At 43.5% G+C, this 21253-nt stretch overlaps 1 protein-coding gene and 1 long non-coding RNA gene across 5 annotated transcripts in view; one reads left to right on the top strand and one right to left on the bottom strand.

The window, feature by feature from the left end:
- Positions 1 to 7341, bottom strand: part of KIF5C (kinesin family member 5C) — a 41199-nt gene extending 33858 nt beyond the window's left edge. Inside the window, exons 1-2 of the mRNA XM_073545588.1 lie at positions 7056 to 7341; positions 2047 to 2137 (exon numbers count right to left, since the gene is read on the bottom strand). Of these exons, the coding sequence (XP_073401689.1) occupies positions 2047 to 2137; positions 7056 to 7181 (217 nt within the window). The 5' untranslated portion in view covers positions 7182 to 7341. The remainder of the gene's footprint in view (positions 1 to 2046; positions 2138 to 7055) is intronic.
- A 52-nt stretch (positions 7342 to 7393) lies between these two features.
- The window catches only part of LOC141049303 (uncharacterized), a 28383-nt gene continuing 14523 nt past the window's right edge, over positions 7394 to 21253 (top strand). For 2 of the 4 annotated variants that reach the window (XR_012220322.1, XR_012220321.1), the window contains exons 1-2: positions 7394 to 7531; positions 7977 to 8072. This is a non-coding gene — a long non-coding RNA (uncharacterized lncRNA). Of the gene's footprint in view, positions 7532 to 7976; positions 8095 to 21253 lie in introns of all 4 variants that reach the window. The other 2 variants (XR_012220325.1, XR_012220324.1) reach the window with 2 other exon arrangements.

The following is a 21253-nucleotide window of genomic DNA, read 5'->3' as shown; positions in this document are numbered from 1 at the left end:
CATAAATAATTAACATGTGGCAAGCGAGGAGAAACCCATTATACAGCAGATTTAGGATACTACCACCGAGACAAAGGAGACAAAACGACCATCCCCTCCCCCCACATCCTTATCCATAGTCATACAGTTGTACAACTAAAACCTCACATTCAGCCTATATTACTGGGTGACACACCTTAATTGGACTACATTCAAACGTGCGTGTAATATAGGCTGGATGTGAGGCCTGTGTGTCTCTCCCAGTAATATAGGCTGGATGTGAGGTCTGTGTGTCTCTTCCAATAATATAGGCTGGATGTGAGGCCTGTGTGTCTCCCAGTAATATAGGCTGGATGTGAGGCCTGTGTGTCTCCCCCAGTAATATAGGCTGAATGTGAGGTCTGTGTGTCTCTCCCAGTAATATAGGCTGGATGTGAGGTCTGTGTGTCTCTCTTAGTAATATAGGCTGGATGTGAGGTCTGTGTGTCTCCCCCAGTAATATAGGCTGGATGTGAGGTCTGTGTGTCTCCCCCAGTAATACAGGCTGGATGTGAGGTCCGTGTGTCTCTCTTAGTAATATAGGCTGGATGTGAGGCCTGTGTGTCTCTCCCAGTAATATAGGCTGGATGTGAGGTATGTGTGTCTCCCCCAGTAATATAGGCTGGATGTGAGGTCTGTATGTCTCCCAGTAATACAGGCTGGATGTGAGGTCCGTGTGTCTCCTAGTAATACAGGCTGGATGTGCGGTATGTGTATATTCAGAGTACTGCTATGTTTATTAGTTCATAAAAGTTTGAATGCTACAATAATCTCTTCTTCACGTGATAGTCTGTGTTCTTTGCCCTCCCTAAGGCTATACAAGCTTTCTCCTCTCTCCAGGCTGTGGAGATTGATGTACAACCTCCTTCCCCTAGGAAACAGGACATCTCATACAGCCCGACCAAGGCACAAGGGTTGGTGCACACAGCCACATCACTACTCCAGGGGCAACACAGAAAGCCATGTCACTACACAGGGGGTTGTTGACATCACAGCATAAGGAAACAAAACGTAGTGATGACACTGGCAGGCGTTATGATGACACAGCACAGAAATCATGTAATGTAGCAGAGAAAGGATGATGCACTCAGCGGGTTCATTGTGGGGCAGATAAGATGACGCCATATTTGTCATCATTAATTGCACCTACTATATGTGGGAAAATGGGCCACATACAAGCTGCGATCCTTACTACCCTGGTAGTTGCAGCCATTGTTACCTGCTATTAACCAGTTCCGGGGAAAGACTGACACTTACTAATAAAAATAAATAATGAATGACAAAAGAAGAAACATGATCATTTCAGACAGTTAACACCTCTATATAAAGTAGATAAAGGATCCACCATTCACAACAGGTGATGTCACAGCTCACCTCCTCCTCTGTCAACAATGACATTTACCCAGATTAGAGCATGCTCAGTTAATGCTTCTATACACACAAATGGGGTCTGAGGCAGTGTAAAGTTGAAAATGTCCCATGTGAAGAACAAGAAGTACAAATCCAATATCACTTAGTGAGATATATATATATATATATATATATATATATATATATATATATATATCTCTATCTATTAGTGCTGTGAATTATAAAAAATCAAAACTTATCAAAAGATACATTTAACAAAAAATAACCCGATTTAAACAATAGACCGTTTCCTGATGACACATTCCCTATGCTCGGTGGGCATTGCACAGCGGCTCCAGCAGTCGCACTGCTGGGGCGTCTCTCCCTTCTCGGGGGACCCTATAATAAGCATTGCCAGGTTCGCACATCAGGGGACTGCATTATCCACAATATCCCGCTCCTGCACAGCAGATCTGGGAAGATGAGATACAGGGAGCTGTTTGTAGGGTATCCTCGCTGCTCCAGCTGTTGTCATTATTTAACCCTTGCATAGCAGGCATCCTGCCACACACAGGAAAAGCTACGTCGAGTGAAGACCCAGCAAAAACCTTCCCAAACCCTTAGGAGCCCGACAAGAGGGAGCGGAGGGACGCATACGTTTAGTTAGGAGCCGCTTACCTTTGACGATCTGTTTCGCGCAGGCGTTATAGACCTGCTCCTGGGTTGTGTTGGGGGGCAGAACTTTATCGAAGACATATGGCTTTCCTTGCTGGAAAACAGATAAAATAAAATCATTAAGCAAATATGAAACCTAAAAGGAGCGGTCCGGGCTCCAGCACGTTCCTATTGTGCAGCACTAATCTTCCCAGTCCCAGCGCGCACAGTGACAAAAGCAGGCGAGAATGGCTGAGGCCAGCAAAGGATACCGGCTCCAGAAGGGGCAGCACACATTTTACAGTGGGCACTTGTCACTTATACCCTGAAACTTAGAACCCCCCCATTCTTCCTCCCAGCTGCAGATCTTTGCCCCGGGGTGATAGAGTGGAGGCAAACCCATATCAATAAACCAGGCTCTGAAAACCCATGTGCCCCGGCTGCACAAAAAACAAACTGTGCTTTACTCCCCCTCCCCATGTCTGACGCCGAGTCTCTGCCGCTGCTCCCTGAGTCTGATATTGTCAGAAGAACTGATGTCACAACAACAGCGCTGCAGCCAATCGCGCTCTGCGCAGCTCGTACTGTTGAAACACTGACCACAGTGACTACCTGCTGAGCTGTCGGCGTGTTATCAGCGCTGCAGACAATAACAGACAATGGGAGCAGGAGTGGAGACTCGGCGCTGGACCAGGGGAGGGGGAGTAACACTTTTTTGTTTTTAATAAACTGTAGCTGAAGAGAGAGGGATTTTAAAGAAGTGGAAAGCACAAATGCTCCCTTGCCGTAACCATGCTGTCCACTGTACCTTCCACTTACCTGTATCTCGACCCTTCTCTGGCTCCTTTAAAGCCGGAGGCGTCAATCAAGAGACGGGAGGAGATAGGTCGTGGGAAGGTGGCTGAACTGCTGACCACGACAATGGTGCACTGGCCGCCTGTGTTCAAATTGCACAACTAATTTGCTCTGAAATAGTCCCTATAAATAGTTTTTATGGCCTTTTTTTTTTTTTTTTTACATTCCCCTTCGGATCGCGTATGCATGTGTTTCCTGACCTATCAGTCATGTTGAAAATTTGCAAACATTGCATCAAAAATGTCATTAGTGCTTGGACCTTAACCAACAATGGGGAAATTCGACCTGGGATTTTCAGATGTTTTTGCAGGTTTTCTCCCGTTAGCTGCAGGAAATTGATAGCAAAAGGAGCAACTTTACTGCACAGTGTGAACACATCCTCTACGTTTTGTACACCTTTTTAAAAATCCCGGATATCTGACGTTACAGGATCCACAGAGTCCAGTTAATGCAGGTTTAATGAAATTGTACTGTATGTATTACGGTAATTGCTTTCTATTACCAGCCTGCTAATGAAGAAAAGCAGGAAGATGGAAATCAGATTCCTCACATCTGTTTTCCTCAGGACCAAAACCTGCATCTGTATTCCGCTGGTAGAGAGAGGAGACGGCTGTGGTTAGTCTTCGGCCCGGAACAGACATGGATAAGTCATGGCCAGGACCGGAGCGATTGGGACGGAACAGCAGAGTATTTCAAAAGCTTTGCATTTTTCTGGACCATAGGGCCAATTTAAAAAAAAAAAAAAAACTACGGAACTTTAGAAACTTTAGGGTAAGTTCACAAAAGTTGGACAAACAAATTTGACATTGCTACAATTGCGTATACAATAAAATACTGATGTCTGAGAACTAGGACAGTAGGAGCTCTTTAAGACAGCATTCACATAAGGCAATAACTGCAGAGGGTCCTGGCAGTGAGTATCCCACCCATCAGGAAGCTCTATCAAATCCTAATGAGAAAATCCACGAATTAGGAAAAGTTCTGTAACATGACTGACACCTCTCAGGACTTCATATCCTTCCCTTTTGAAGATCTGTGCTTATGTTCTCAATGCGTTTTTGTTCTTTGCTGAGATTGTCCAAAAGCACAGTAAAATTTGGGCCATTTTACTGCTTTTTTTTTTTCTTTTAAATCACAGCAAAGGTGGAATTGAATATTTCAGTGAATAAACAAAACAAAGGTGCGTTCATGCAGGCGTTCTACGCACCATTTTTAGAGAAGGAATAGAAAACAAAAAACGGCTCCAAATGACCCCAGAACTTAATTGGTTATTGTTCAGAAGGGAATCATATAAGCGCTTTTTTCCAGGAAAAACAACAGAACCTGAAAAGAAGCTTCGGCACGGAGTCAACGCGAGAACCGAACTCTTAAAATGTATCTCCTGGGGTTAAAAACGGTACAGACAATTGTATCCAGTGTAGACAATGGCCCCATAATCAGCGGATTAGTTACAACATATCAGTGCGGGTGACACTATCAACATCCTTGATAGAAACGTAACTAATGGTCCTGCCTGTTCTCAGAGCAAATACAGAGCCGAAATATTGTCAGAAGCTGAAACAAAGTTATTTATTTATTTTTTTTAAGAAAGTTGCAAAATTCTAAAAGAGTAAGGCTGTGTGCACACGATGCAGATTTGCAGCGGATTTTACCGCGCAGAAACGTTGCATTTCTGCATTGTGATGTACAGCAGCCTTTAAATCAATGTAAAAAAAAAAACGCTGTGCAGACGCTGCGGATTTTTCCTTGCGGTTTTCCTGCGGTACAAAATCCGCAGCATGTTACTTCTTTTGTGCGGTTTTCCACCTCCCCTGTCACCAAATCCGCAGGGGGAAAACTGCGATGGAAAACCGCACAAAAACCGCATGAAAACCGCATGAAAAATGGAAGAAATCCACAGGAAAAATGCAGGTCATTTAACCTGCGGATTTCTTCCATTCTGCGCGGAAAAATCCGCAGGTCCAAAAAGTACGTGTGCACTCAGCCTAAAGCTTTATTTACCCTATTGGTAAATATAAGAAATATGAACGTCGTGTTATGTCATTATTATATATCACTCATAGGCTACGTCGCATTTTTGGCGTTTTTGTGGCTCGTTATTGTCTGAAAATACTGAACACTGATGACCGAGCGGACATCCTGGCAGCGGCGTGGGGATCAGCTGGTCCTCTGCAGGAGCCGCACTGAGCATGCCCACAACCCTATGACTTCATCCTGAGGATGCAGCAGAATCAGCCAGAATGTCCCCAGCTGCCAGGGAATAATCTGATGATGAGGAAGACGCGGCACACAATGCAGGACAGCGTGGCTCTGACTGATGCACCCACGACGATAGGGACATCACTCCTACAGAAGCTCATGCTGTCCTAATGAGGATGCCTGTGGCCCCCAGCACTGCCTGTGGCCCCAGAACCCGGCTGCAGGCTATTATCCATCTACAGCCTCACACTAGTCAGCAGGTCAGGTCCCAAATCTCTGATCGCCTCCCTGTCCTAGTTGTCCAGTTAACCCCTACTGCACAACAGCATCCCCTGCACTCTGCCCATCCCCCTCCCCCAGTTATAGAAGCCTGAGAATCCCCCATCCCTGTATAATCAATACAAGAAAAAAGAAAAAACATCCCCCTCCTCTAATTAACCCTGCAACCCCAGCGAAAAACAATGCACCCAGTATAGTCATCTGCACATACAGGAGCCAGAAGCCCCCTCCCCTTATATGAGAGAACAGGATGGAAGCGGAGGTTATAGAATGGTCTTACATGGTCGCATCTTATATAAAGTAGCCAGCGTCACCTACAGATATACACAATATATACATATATCGGAGTCACCGTGCGCTTTATGTCCGCACCATAGCAGAAAGAAACAGCCCCATACGTAGGACAGGTATATACCCCACACCGCCCCATATGGACGTATATACAGGAGCATGGCGACCATGTCCTTCACTGATACAGCACACATCTCATATGCGTGAAACAGAAGAATACCGGGTACGCACCTCGGCCTTATAGGAGACACGTACAACTAGGTGTACGAGATACATACAGTAACTCACTTATATTTATACCTGCCCCATCTAGGGCCGGGGTGAATGCACAGCACTCATCTCTGTAAATGCATGCGCAGTAGCATTGCACCCCCCCCCCCCCCCCCGACACCCATGATGGACCATGATAACATAACACTAACAATACTTGACGCAGATTTGTGTCGGCAGCTCCTCACAGGCCCTGTGCACACTACAGCTATACTATACATGGTAATTATAGAGGCCGGGTCCCGGGTCACATACACCCACCGGTATCCGGATACAAGTCCTACCCTCCTCTAGTGTCCTCCATTACATACACAGCGTCCATCCCTTTACAGACAGTTGCATTATGTCTGCACCCCCTCCCCTGTACAGCGCAGATCCCTGAAGCCCCTCCATCTGTACAGCACATAGGTGCGGGATGACTGCAACCAGCCGCGTACCCTGATGGCTACATACTGCGCACCCCCCACTAGACATCTGCACCCTCCCTCAGCCACGAGCTCCATCTAGATTCTGCATAGATGATATATATACACATATATGATAATATAGATAGAGATATATATACACACACTTTATGGACAGAGCCCTCCCCTATATAGCACTGGATTTCGCCTCATCCCTATTATGTACAAAGCCTTATATACAGATCATGTGTATACACCTACAGGTAGTGGCAGTATATAGACGATGTGTCCATCCAGGCTGCAGGTACATACAGCCGATGTGGCTATAGATAGATATATATACACCCACTCTCATAATAGATAGATGAAAGCTATGCAATATTATATATATACACACATCCACTCTCAGATTATATATATATATATATATATATATATATATATATATATATACACACACATCCACTCTCAGATTATATATATATATATATATATACACCCACTCTCATAATAGATAGATGAAAGCTATGCAATATTATATATATATACACATCCACTCTCATAATAGATAGATGAAAGCTATGCAATATTATATATACACACATCCACTCTCAGATTATATATATATATACACACACACGATGTACACACATTGCACACACAGATTACAGCTGTACACACACGGCCGCCCGCAGGGAGCTGTGCACACTGGCCGCCCATTACCGCCGCACTCACCCCGACCACGATGGTGTCGTCGCCCTTGAACACCGGGATGAACTTGTCTCCTCTCTGGATCTCGGCGCCGTTCAGCGGCCGGAAGCGGCACATCACCTTGATGCTGCACTCGGCGGGATCTGCCATCTTCTTCCCTGAGAGTCAGTCACCGCATCAATGTGACCTGGTGTCAGAGCCGCCCCGGGCTCCGGTGTGAGCGGTCAGAGCCTGCGAGCAGCCATCCCGCATCAGCACCAGCCTCCTCCACAGCCCGGCGACCGCATCCAGCGCCCCGCCTCCCCGCACTGCATGACGGGACGTGTAGTCTGGGCGGTGACTGACAGGTGCAGGGGCTCCATGTGCACGGAGTCCTACACCAGAGGGCTGCAGACGGTCACCGCCGGCGGCGAGAGACCCCCAGACAGAGCAGAGACCACCGGCTGACGGCTTCCATCAGGACGAGCAGGTGAATTGTCCTGGCCGCCGTCTCACCTGAGGTAATTTCCATGTTTGCAGCGTTTTTTGTGTTGCATTTCTGTTATATATCAGCCTCTTCCCACCACATTTTTGTGCTTTTCATGCCTGTAGTGGATGGGAGTCCGGGAGCCCCCCCACATTACCGTTTATAGGGAAAATGCGGGAAAAAAAAACCGCATGTAAAAAATGTTGTAAAATGTGACAAGGAAATTCTAAAAAAAATAACCCCCCCCCCACAACAAAAAAAAAATCTAAATAAACAGAAGATGTGCAGCATTTCCGCACTTGTTTTTTGCAGTTTTTATGACCCCCCCATATAATGGGGCGTCAGATCTGTCTCAGCGGCCAATCAGGGGTCAGATCTGATTTATTTAACCCGTTCTGGTCTGAGCCGTAGTGGAGGGGCACACGTCTGTTCCTCTTGCGGTAACTTTGCCTTTTTTTCATTGCGGATTTTTCCCATAGATCTGAATGAGATGCTCAATTTGCAGCAACAAAACGCATTGAATCCGCCCATGACTGTGTGAATAAAGCCGGTATCAAATATAACAGAAATCTAAGGTGAGCACAGTGCAGCACGAAGGTAGGTAGATAATGCCTATTCCAATGGCATCATAAGACCACGATAAGTCAGGTGATTGGGTGCTAACAGCCTCCCTAAGTCAGTGGCACACTATACATTCAAGCAGTGTACTGCATATAAAAAGTAAAACATAGAGCGATGGTGGGTAGATGAGCCGTCCCCCCCTCACCCTGACGCGCATTTTGCCCTGAGCTTCTTGGGGGCAATAACGCGCGTCGGGGTGAGGGGGACGGCTCATCTATCCACCATCGCTCTTTTCACACTGTCTCTCCGGAGTCCAGGTATAAACGTTGACTGTGTTTTGCTATGTATAGATTTCTGTTATATTTGATACCTGCTTTGTGTATTTATTTATTGGTGGGGTAGATGTTGGCGTTCCCTCTACTGGGTATTGTGTGTAATATGGATCTAGCCTTTTTTATATTTATGTAATATTCCAACTATTAATTTTATTTATGGATCTCTTCGTCTTAGCCTAGTTGTTCACTTCAGGTAGGCTTAGATGTCGTTATACAGCCCCACCTTGCAGTAAATAGTTTCCACTTAGCCCCTCTCTATTACTGTGCATCAAATATAGCAGCGGCCAGTTATGTATTAACTAGAAGCTTAAAACTAATCTACTTTATTTCAAAACTTATTAAAAAAGGACTATAGTCCCTATTGAAAATGCACATGTACAAAAACCGCTCTTTGAGATGCAGGAAATAGGAAACCCAAACTTTAGGCTGAGTTCACACGTGGCTTTTTTTCGCGTTTCCGCAGCGGTTTTAACCGCACGATTTTGCCGCGAAAAATAAGCATCCCATGCATTCCTATGGGATTCCGCAATGCTGTGCTAATGCTGCGGTTTTTACCGCGGCGGAATCGCTTCGCTGTAAAAAACGCAGCATGCTCATTAATTTCGCGGAATCGCGGCGATCCCGCACCCATAGGAATGCATTGTTCTGCTTACTTTCCGTATGTGGCTGTGCACACTATGCGGAAAGTAAGCAGAACATTTGCGGATGGTACCCACGGTCCGGAGAAGAGGAGACTGTCCTCCGGACTTTGGGTACCATATCCCTGTAAAAAATAGAATTTAAAATAAAAAATATTGTTATTCTCACCTTCCGACGTCCCGCGCAGCCATCCTGCCTCTCTCCACGCTCCCAGTCTAAGTAAGCCTTTGCGAGCGATGACGTCTGTTCTCGCGGGATCGCGAAGTCTCGTGGTCATTCGCGAGACGTTGCAATCCTGTGAGAATGGACGTCATCGCGGTAATTGTCGCAAAGGATTACTGGCAGCGTGGAGAGAGGCGGGAAGGCTGTGTGGGATGTCGGCAGGTGAGAATAACAATTTTTTTTTTTTTTTTACATTCTTTTACTATTGATGCCGCATAGGCGGCCTCAATAATAAAAAGTTGGTCACACTCGTCAAACACTATGTTTGACGAGTGTGACCAACCTGTCAATCAGTTCTCCAAGTGATGCTACAGATCGCTTGGAAAACGCTAGCATTCTGCAAGCTAATTACGCTTGCAAAATGCTAGTTTTTCCGCGGGAATTTAAAATGCGATTTTCCCGCGGAATGGAATTCCGGAATTCTCGCGGTAATTTCCTCCAGAGTTCCGCTACGTGTGAATCCAGCCTAAGTCGGATTTTCTAGTCTAAATGTCTTTATACAAATCTCCTATTCAGAGACCATTAGACGGAATCTCTCCTTTTTATAGCTTTCTCCGTTTGAAATAGTTTGGGACTGACAACAACACTCCTCTGTAAGTTCTGTGATGTTGTAAACTGTCTATGGTCGGTCTAGTGTCCAGAAATCAATATGGTAATTAAAAATCCACATCTACCATTATTGCTCGCAATGATCATAGACAAGTTATAATAGTGACAACCTGTAAAGTATAAGTGGCATAACGTGCAATCTGAGATTCTTTACTCTATGTAAACATGTTCAGTGCTCATATAGCATGTACTTCATCGCTTATTTTTCCCTAGTCTCAGAATTTGCATATATATATATCACATATCATGGAGAGGTCTCACCCACAACCATTTCAGTGATGAGTTCCTCCATACACATAACGCTTCCTTCTCCCTACGCGTTTCACTGTTCTCCAGATCATCAGGGGAGTTTCTGGGTAAGGCTCAATGCCTCCATATTCAAAAAAATGTCATCACTGAGGCTGCTCACTTGTTTGCTTTTTATATCATGCGCTCCTTTGAACATCCCTGCCTCCTGCAGGTGGGCGGATAATTGCCAATGACCACTTCCTGTTTTTCAGTTTCTAGGGGGAAGTATACAGCGCTGGCGCGCTTCCTACATACCACTCACCATACCGCATTCATTCAATCCTACTATGCAGGTGCGCCCAGTACTTCCTGTCATCGGGCTGTCACACAAAAACATCTACATACCGAGGGCGCGCACCGCGCATGTGCGCTCCCTAAGTAGCGTTCAGCTAATCAGATAGGTTGCGCAGTAACGCCACGGCATCCACGTACCCGAGGGGCGCGCCGCGCCTGTGCGCCTCCCATGTAACATCTCCTTAAGCAGAGTTCACTGCGCCTAGTACCTCCCATCATCGGGTCATCGTGCGAGAGCACCCATACATCGGGGGAGTATCGCGCATGCGCGCTCCCTATGAAACATTCCAAAGACCACATTTAGTTAAATAAATTGGTAGTCACTCCTCTCGAGCTCTCACGTCCATATATCGATGGTGCATACTGCGCCTGTGCACTTCCTACATATCGTTCAGCAGTTTTTATTTACTCAAGTCAATTATATAGTATCAGTTTTTTTTCGCTATCTTATATTCACATGGTTAGTCTAGTTTGGTATTAATATGGCGCATATGTAGAAAACAATTATAAGGCAACGTGTACATGTGGGATGGAGTATGTAGGGAAAACAAGGAGGGAGTTCAGGAAAAGAATTCGTGAACATATTGGTGATGTGAATCGAAGAGATACAGCGATAGCGAACCACATTAATAGGGTACACCAAGGAGATTATAAGAAAATTCAATTTATGGGGATTGAAAAAGTCCCTTATCCCTGTAGAGGCGGGGACTGGGATAGATTAATTCTCCAGAAGGAAAGTAAATGGATCTATTGGATGAAGACGCTCCAACCAACAGGCCTAAATGACCAACTATCCTTCGCGGCTTATTTGTAGACCCCCCCCCCCTTTTTCTCCAACATAATTTTTTCTACTATTTTACTTGAGTGTTTACCCAGAGGTTACTCTCCATTGTGCTCCACATAAAACCAGATCCCTGTACAGGGGTTAAAGGGTCATGGGGTTACTCAGGAGGTTAGCTAAAAGGTTTAAGGCTGTGTGCACGCGATGCAGATTTGCAGCGGATTTTACCGCACAGAAACGTTGCATATCCGCATTGTGATGTACAGTAGCCTTAAAATCAATGAAAAAAAAAACCCGCTGTGCAGACGCTGCAGATTTTTCAGCGCGGTTTTCCTGCGATATAAAATCCGCAGCATGTTACTTCTTTTGTGCGGTTTTCCATCTCCCCTGTCACCAAATCTGCAGGGGGAAAACCGCACAAAAACCGCAATAAAACTGCAGGAAAAATGGAAGAAATCCACAGGAAAAATGCAGGTCATTCTGCGCGGAAAAATCCGCAGGGCTAAAAAGTCCGTCTGCACTCAGCCTTATACTCTTTTTGAGAAAAATGATACATACTTTATTCCTCCATGATGCAGTAAGAAGCTGAATAACTATTTTTTAAAAACAAGAAGCCTGAGTAAGGCTACGTGCAGACGCTGCGGATTAGGTGCGGATTCATCTGCGCGGATTTTGTAAAATCCGCAGGTCAAAATACCTGCGGTTTTACCTGCGGATTGCTCTGCGGTTTTTCATCTCCTCAATGGAGATGGCAAACCGCAGCAGAATCCGCAGAAAGAATTGACATGTCAATTCTTTCTGCGGATTGAAAACCGCAGATAATCCGCGCGGAAAATTCAGCACCGTCTGCACTGTGGTTTTTGTTCCCATAGGGAAACATGGTACTGTACACCGTAGCAAAAACTGCTGCGGGTCCGCAGCGGCCGGAACCGCAGCAAAATCCGCAGCGTGTGCACACAGCCGAAAGGAGAAGGCAAGAAGTCCTCTTCTGAATTAAGCTGAATGTGTCAAAATTATGCCAAGTACCGTACATTGTCCTAGGTGATCCATATTGGATTCATTCTAAAAAAAAAAAAAAAAAAGGAGGTTATGATAAAGTTTAATACTCCTGATATACTTTAATAGATCGAAAATTAAACCAACAATATCTGGGGGATATTGATGATTGTCTAAAGATGACTGCTAACCTTATATAATAATATGGAAGTATGGGGTCCGTGGCCACTTGGTGATCCAAGGAGTATATTATATTATATTAAAGAAAATGTGCAGTTTTGTGAAAAGATGCTCGGCATAATTGATTTCATCTCTCTCTGGGATCCCTTAGAGATATATCGTGGGCGCGGGTGTAATGGTTATTGTTACACTGGATTGTTTTGTACATATGCGCCATATTAATATCAAACTAGACTAACCATGTGAATATAAGATTGCGAAAAAAAAGGATACTATATAATTGACTTGAGTAAATAAAAACTGCTGAACGATATGTAGGAAGTGCACAGGCGCAGTATGCACCATCGATATATGGACGTGAGAGCTCGAGAGGAGTGACTACCAATTTATTTAACTAAATGTGGTCTTTGGAATGTTTCATAGGGAGCGCGCATGCGCGATACTCCCCCGATGTATGGGTGCTCTCGCGCGACGACCCGATGATGGGAGGTACTGGGCGCAGTGGAGCGAAGTGAACTCTGCTTAAGATGTTACATGGGAGGTGCGCCCCTCGGGTATGTGGACGCCGTGGCGTTAGTACGCAACCTATTTGATTAGCTGAACGCTACTTAGGGAGCGCACATGTGCGGTGCGCGCCCTCGGTATGTAGATGTTTTTGTGTGACAGCCCGATGACAGGAAGTACTGGGCGCACCTGCGTAGTAGGATTGAATGAATGCGGTATGGTGAGTGGTATGTAGGAAGCGCGCAAGCGCTGTATACTTCCCCCTAGAAACTGAAAAACAGGAAGTGGTCATTGGCAATTATCCGCCCACCTTCAGGAGGCAGGGATGTTCAAAGGAGCGCATGATATAAAAAGCAAACAAGTGAGCAGCCTCAGTGATGGCATTTTTTTAAATATGGAGGCATTGAGCCTTACCCAGAAACTCCCCTGATGATCTGGAGAACAGTGAAACGCGTAGGGAGAAGGGAGCGTTATGTGTACGGAGGAACTCATCACTGAAATGGTTGTGGGTGAGACCTCTCCATGATATGTGATATATATGCAAATTCTGAGACTAGGGAAAAATAAGCGATGAAGTACATGCTATATGAGCAATGAATATGTTTACATAGAGTAAAGAATCTCAGATTGCACGTTATGCCACTTATACTTTACAGGTTGTCACTATTATAACTTGTCTATGATCATTGCGAGCAATAATGGTAGATGTGATTTTTAATTACCATATTGATTTCTGGACACTAGACCGACCATAGACAGTTTACAACATCACAGAACTTACAGAGGAGTGTTGTTGTCAGTCCCAAACTATTTCAAACGGAGAAAGCTATAAAAAGGAGAGATTCCGTTTATACAAATCTCCTATTCAGAGACCATTAAAGACATTTAGAGTAGAAAATCCGACTAAAGTTTGGGTTTCCTATTTCCCGCATCTCAGAGCGTTTTTTTGTGTTTTGTTGTTGTGTCTTTGTACATGTGCATTTTCAATAGGGACTATAGTCCTTTTTTAATAAGTTTTGAAATAAAGTAGATTAGTTTTGTGTTTCTAGTTAATACATGACTGGCCCGCTGCTATATTTATACTTATATTTTGAGCTAGTTGATCACTCGCTGGAACCTGATTACTGTACATCACTCTTCTCAGCCCCAGCCTGCAATACATCGTTCCTCTCAGGATTTTCTTTCAAGATCTCTGTATACAGTACCATCTTGAATTACATCACTCCTCTCAGCCCCTCTATATACTGTCCATTCCTGCAGAACAGTATGTTATACAGCAGTGCATCGCTTCTTTCAGCCCCTCTATATATGGTACCATCCTACAGAATATTGCTCCTCTATTTATAGCTCCATCCTGCAGTAAATCGCCCGGCTCAGCCTATATTCTGTCCCTTCCTGCAGTACAGGATATTATACAGCAGTGCATCACTTCTTTCAGCCCCTCTGTATATGTTACCATCCTACAGAACATTACTCCTCTATTTATTGCCCCATCCTGCAGTAAATTACTCAGCTCAGCCTATATTCTGTCCCTTCCTGCAGTACAGGATGTTATACAGCAGTACATCACTTCTTTCAGTCCCTCTATATATGGTACCATCCTACAGAATATTGCTCCTCTATTTATAGCTCCATCCTGCAGTAAATCGCCCGGCTCAGCCTATATTCTGTCCCTTCCTGCAGTACAGAATGTTACACAGCAGTGCATCGCTTCTTTTATCCCCATTGTGCAGTGTATATCTCTTATACATATATGAATGAGGAGCATAATTAATACCTACTCGCAGATGGGCAGAGAGGAGTCCCGAGTACAAAAGAAGAGGAAGCGATGATGGATTGCGCATGTGCAACAGAGCAAATTGTTCTTGCGCGATCCAACTAATTCTTCTGTATCACTGAGAGTGCAAGAGAGGAGTCAGGGATTGCATATGTGGGATCCCAGATCTCCAGCAATGCCCATATACTAAGGTCGGCAGTGACATTACAGAAACTAGACATCGCTGAAACCATGTGGGCTTTATACGGAGTGTTACCAGTGACGTCACAGCCTACAGGACCAGCACACCACATTGGAAAGACCAAGATGTTTAATTTTACATTACAAGTCTGCATATTACTGAGGATGAGCTTAGGAGCAAAATAAATATATTTATCTTTCACAACCCCTTAAATTTATGTAATTAGAACAAGGACATTCTAAAGTATTTAAAGGGAATGTGTCTGCAGGATTCCGCCACCTACACTATTTATATGGGCATCTAGTTCTGGCACAGACAAGTAAAACCATATCTTTAGCTAGACCGTCCATACCTCCGTTACCGAGAAATTAGCTTTAAAATTGGTAAGCAAATGGGGCTAAAGTGCTTTGGGCATATGGAAGCACTTCCCAACCCTATGTTGTTTCAGCTCTAGTCTCTACTGTTTGACTGCTTCTTTGCTTCAAGTTGCACAGTACAGCAGCTGTCGGTCAAGCAAAAGATGGCGAGGAATAAAGGCTTGGGAAGTGCTTCCACATGTCAAAATGCTCTTCTGGCGACGGCGTACACTGGGCACTCCAGTGAGCACTTCCATCTTAATGAATCGCCCCCATAATATCAGCAATGTAGTTTTGATGGGGGGAGGGAGAGCCCAAATTAAACTAAGTGTGCAGATGATTAAACCTACCCTCATTAGATAAAATCTGGGTGTTTGTGTATAGGAGGGGGCTGAGTATAATGTAGATTTATTTTAGGGTATCTTGTGGATTCATATCCCATTACATACAATACATACACAGGTGCTTGTCACAAAATTAGAATATCAAAGTTAATTTATTTCAGTTCTTCAGTACAAAAAAAATGAAACTCATTATATAGAGTCATTACAAACAGAGGGATCTATTTCACATGTTTATTTCTGTTAATGTTGATGATTATGGCTTACAATGAAAACCCAAAATTCATTATCTTAGTAAATAAGAAAACTTTATAACACCAGCTTGAAAAATGATTTTAAAATCTGAAATGTTGGCCTACTGAAATGTATGATCAGTAAATGCACTCAGTACTTGGTCTTGGCTCCTTTTGCATCAATTACTGCATCAATGCAGCGTGGCATGGAGGCGATCAGCCTGTGGCACTGCTGAGGGGTTATGGAAGCCCAGGTTGCTTTGATAGCAGCCTTCAGCTTGTCTGCATTGTTAGGTCTGGTATTTCTCATCTTCCTCTTGACAATACTCCATAGATTCTCTATAGGGTTAAGGTCAGGGGAGTTTGCTGCCAATCAAGCACAGTGATGCTGTTGTTTATACACCAGGTATTGGTGCTTTTGGCAGTGTGGACAGGAGCCAAGTCCTGCTGGAGGTTGACCTTTCCATCTGCAATAAAGCTTGTCGGCAGAGGGAAGCATGAAATGCTCTAAAATGTCCTGGTAGACGGCTGTGCTGACTTTGGTCTTCATAAAACACAGTGGACCTACACCAGCAGATGACATGGCTCCCCAAACCATCACTGATTGTGGAGACTTCACACTCGACCTGCAGCAGCTTGGATTGTGGCCTCTCCACTCTTCCTCCAGACTCTGGGACCTTGATTTCCAAATGAAATGCAAAATTTGCTTTTACCTGAAAACAACACCTTGGACCACTGACAACAGTCCGGTTCTTCTTCTCCTTGGCCCAGGTAAGATGCTCCTGGTGTTGTCTATTGGTCATGAGTGGCTGACACAAGCAATGTGACGCTTGTAGCCCATGTCCTGGATACGTCTGTGTGTGGTGGCTCTTTAAGCAATGACTCCAGCAGCAGTCCACTCCCTGTGAATCTCCCCCAAATTTTTGAATAGCCTTTTCATAAAAATCCTTTCAAGGCTGCGGTTATCCCAGTTGCTTGTGCACCTTTTTCTACCACACTTTTTCGTTCCACTCAACTTTCTATTAATATGCTTGGATACAGCACTCTGAACAGCCGGCTTCTTTAGCAATGACCTTTTGTGGCTTTCTCTCCTTATGGAGTGTGTCAGTGACTGTCTTCTGGACATCTGTCAAGTCAGCAGTCTTCCTCATGATTGTGGAGCTACTGAAACAGACTAAGGGACCTTTTAAACGCTTAGGAAGCCTTTGCAGGTGTTTTTTGTTAATTCTAATTTACTGAGCTAATGACTTTTGGGTTTTCCTTGGATATAAGAAATCAAAATTAACAGAAATAAACACGTGAAATAGATCACTCTGTTTGTAATGACTCCAGAGTTTCACTTTTTGTATTGAAGAACTGAAATAAATTTAACTTTTTGATGATATTCCCGCTTAGTGAGAAGCACCTGTGTGTATAGATCATATATACAGCTCTGGCAACAAATAAGAGACCACTGCACAGTTTTATAAAAATCAGCTTCTCTCCATGTCTGACAGCCATTCCATTCCAGTGTCAGTTGAATTCCAACCAGAGTACACCTCATTCTACTTACTGTGCTTCTTATTAGGTGATCACCTGAACTAAATCTTATTTAACGAAGGAAAGTATAAAAAACCCTGCTGTGGTGTTCACAATCCTCTTGCAATAGGACAAGCTGGATGGCAAAACAAGTGCTAGTAATATCCCAAATGCAAAAATAACTTTTATCCATGCCAAAGGAGTTGAAAAGAAAAGAAGGGCTCAAGTCTGGCTTTATGGCTTTACTAGCAGAGGGATACATTGAGCGTCATGTTGCCTACATCCTTAAAATTTCTAAGATGGCATTCCATTACAACAAGGTCAAGCAGCAGACATTGGGGACAACAAAGCAACAGACTGGCAGAGGGGGAAAACGACTCTCCACTGACCGGCATGACCGTCATCTTATTCAAATGTCACTTAGCATGCTCCTCGAGGCAGGGCTCAAGTCATGTAAAGCTAGAAAAAAAGCCTTTCATCAGTGAGAAGCAAAGGAAAGTCAGGCTGAAGTTTGCCAAATACCATAAGGATTGGACCATAGAGGACTGGAGTAAGGTAATCTTCTCTGATGAGTCTAATTTTCAGCTTTGCCCAACACCTGGTCGTCTAATGCAGGGTTTCCCAACTCCAGTCCTCAAGGCACACAAACAGATCATGTTTTCAGGATTTCCTTAGTATTGCTCAGGTGATAATTGCTTCACCTGTGCAATACAAAGGAAATCCTGAAAACATGATCTGTTGGTGTGCCTTGAGGACTGGAGTTGGGAAACCCTGGTCTAATGGTTAGACGGAGACCTGGAGAGGCGTACAAGGCACAGTGTCTTGCACCCACTGTGAAATTTGGTGGAGGATCGGTGATGATCTGTGGATGCTTCAGCAAGGCTGGAATAGGGCAGGTTAATCTCTGCCAAGGACGTATGAATCAAGCCGCATACAAGGTTATCCTGGAAAAACAGTTGATTCCTTCTGCTCAGACAATGTTCCCCAACTCTGAGGACAATGCGCCATGCCACACAGCTAGCTCAATCAATGTGTGGATGAAAGACCACCACATCAAATCCCTGTCATGGCCAGCCCGATCTCCAGACCTCAACCCCATTGCAAACCTCTGGAATGTAATCAAGAGGAAGATGGACAGTCACAAGCCATCAAACAAAGAAGAACTGCTTACATAGGTGTACCGGGAGTGGCATAAGGTCACCCAAAAGCAGTGGGAAAGACTGGTGGAAAGCAGCCAAGACGCAGGAAAGCTGTGAGTAAAAACATGGTTATTCCACAAAATATTGATTTCAGAACTCTTCCTGAGATAAAACATTAGTATTGTTGTTTCTAAATGATTATGAACTTGTTTCCTTAGCATTATTTGAGGTCTGCAAGCTCTGCTTTTTTTTTTGTTATTTTGACTCTCATTTTCTGAAAATAAATACAAAATTAATTGCATGGAAATTCGGAGACATTGTCAGTAGTTTATAGAATAAAAGAGCAATTTACATTTTACTCCAAAATATACCAATAAAGAGAAAAATCAGACAAACTGAACATTTTGCAGTGGTCTCTTAATTTTTGCCAGAGCTGTATATACATACACTTTTCTAGTCTTCTGTAGCGATTGATATCTTTGGAAATGTTGGATTTGCAGGCTTAATCTCTTTCATGTAAGTAAACTATTTCACTTTGCATTGTATGAACCCATTTCTTCTTGCTTGTCTGAATCCACCGTAAAAAAGGATAAAATCCAACCTTGTAAGTACGGCCTTCTATACCCAAGGTGTTATCTGATCATCACCGCTCCATCCAGTCATAACTACCACCACCATCATCCTCTCTTGTACCATTCATCATGGAGCGCTGGCAGCTTCACATTAATTTTATATGCTGATGCAATTAATATTCATTTGTTTTAGTGTCTGATATGAGCACAGATAATAACACAGATTTTCCAGCTGTATTATTCAGACAGGATTTCTTTTATTAAAATATTTCTGGAAAAGAAATTCATGTTCATCTTTCATAACCCGGCATTAAATGGGGAAAATATACAAGCAGTGTAAAGATCTGATTATTTTTATTTTAATTTTTTTTTAAATTTCACTTATATCACCCAGATGGGAATTAGATGAGTCCAGGAGGATTTTGCAATAATAAACTGGAACATTTTATAATTTTAATGGAACAGTGCCCCCTACTGGTTGTATGAAGGATGTCAAATATTTGCTTAGAAGGGGGTTTTTCCAATCTTGATACGATAGATATGCCATCGCTATAAAATCAGCAGGGGGTCTGAAATGTGAGAGTCCTACCTCGTGAAGATATTGCAGATTTAGTGTTGGGATTTTCTGTAAAATAGGCTCCCTTCACAAGCTGGTAGCAGGGAGTTCAACAAGCACTGAGGATCCTGCATTTTCAGACAGACCTCCATCGATCATAAGGGCGTATAAATCGGTGCATAGACTGGCCGTGTGTCTCCCGATACGAGCGCGACAGCTTATTTCTGTGCAGCTGTCACTCTCAGGTCAGGAGAACCAAGGCCAGACCTTGCACTGCGCTCTAACCATGTTCTAAATTAAAGGGGTTTTTCCATCTCCATACATTAAAGGGGTTTTTTCCACCTGCTAAAGTGATGATATGCCCTCTCTTTATCATCATGGAGAGTCAGATCTCTCTTTCGAGAACAAGGAATGGCAGCACCTATTTACACTGCAGCAGTCCTTCCAAAGCAATCTCCCACCCCCATGACAACACTTTTCAGGTCCCCTTTAAATTTAGAACAAGATTGTTAAACTACAACCCCCACCGTCCAGAAAATCAAAAACTTAAAAACAGTGTCTAAACGAAGAAGCTGACACAATGGTGGCTGGGGTGTTGCAGCAATGTCACAGACTATCTGATGGATGCACTAAATCCAGGACCTGATGTTATATCACTGGTGAGGCATTTACCATCATAATTCACAGACCCGACCGCAAACTTATATTACACATATAAAGTAGCTTTGTAGACGGGTAATTATTTCATATGTAAATACCCCAATTATCGTATCGTTCTAAAGGGATTTTCTGATTCTATGTAAATAAAAGTAGATTCCCCCCCCCCCCCAACAGAAACAGCGCCACTGCTCTAGGTGGCAATATCTGGTATTGCAGTATTCAAGTGAAAGATGTATTACCAGAGACAACCTCTGAAAAAAGTGACACTGTGGTCTAAAGTCATAAAACATCTTGAAATTGCTGCATAATAATAATAAAAAAAAAAAAATCTGCATTATACCGTAGAAAGGATTTACTTACGACGGACTGTTTCTTGCACCAGAAGCAGTGATGGCGTAAGATGCACCAAATTTGAGAGGTGCAAACACTTTAATTCATTTGTCATCTCTTTGGCTGCCCAGGCAGCAAATATTATAATTTTACACCTACTCTAATTTGGAGTAAATCTGCTAAAACAGTGGCCGCATCGCCTCTAGGCCGACCTGCTATTCTCAGCACAAAAAAAAAAAAAAAAAGAAAATTTGCAAATTTTACAGCAAAAATGCCATGCAGCAAAATTTCCAACTTTTATTTTTTTGTTGCAAAATAAAAAAAAAATCACCTTTTTTACGTGCCTTTTTTTTCCTTATAGATCTCTGCTTGCAGTCAGTGAATGTTAAGCTTCACAACTTTTTTGAAAAGAGTAGAGTTTTACCAAAATCGAAAGATATCCTCTTATTCATAGGCAAAACATACGGCACCTCCGGTCCAGTTAAGTAGGAGCTCTGCAGAGCTGGGGTGTCCCGGCAAACAGACCTCTAAGCGAAGTTGTAATTTTTTTAAGAACCTTTTCATTGGAAATGATTGACGCAGGTTTCCTGATGCAAGCAGAGATCGTTGGAAAAAGTTGCAGAACTTTTAAATTACACAATGAATAGACTTTAAAATAAAAAAATACTGGACGTTTTTGGTTTT

Source organism: Dendrobates tinctorius, unplaced genomic scaffold, assembly GCF_039654945.1.
Source record: "Dendrobates tinctorius isolate UK_male_01 unplaced genomic scaffold, ASM3965494v1 ptg000143l, whole genome shotgun sequence".
NCBI lineage: Eukaryota > Metazoa > Chordata > Amphibia > Anura > Dendrobatidae > Dendrobates > Dendrobates tinctorius.
This window is presented reverse-complemented; position numbering and strand designations above follow the sequence as displayed.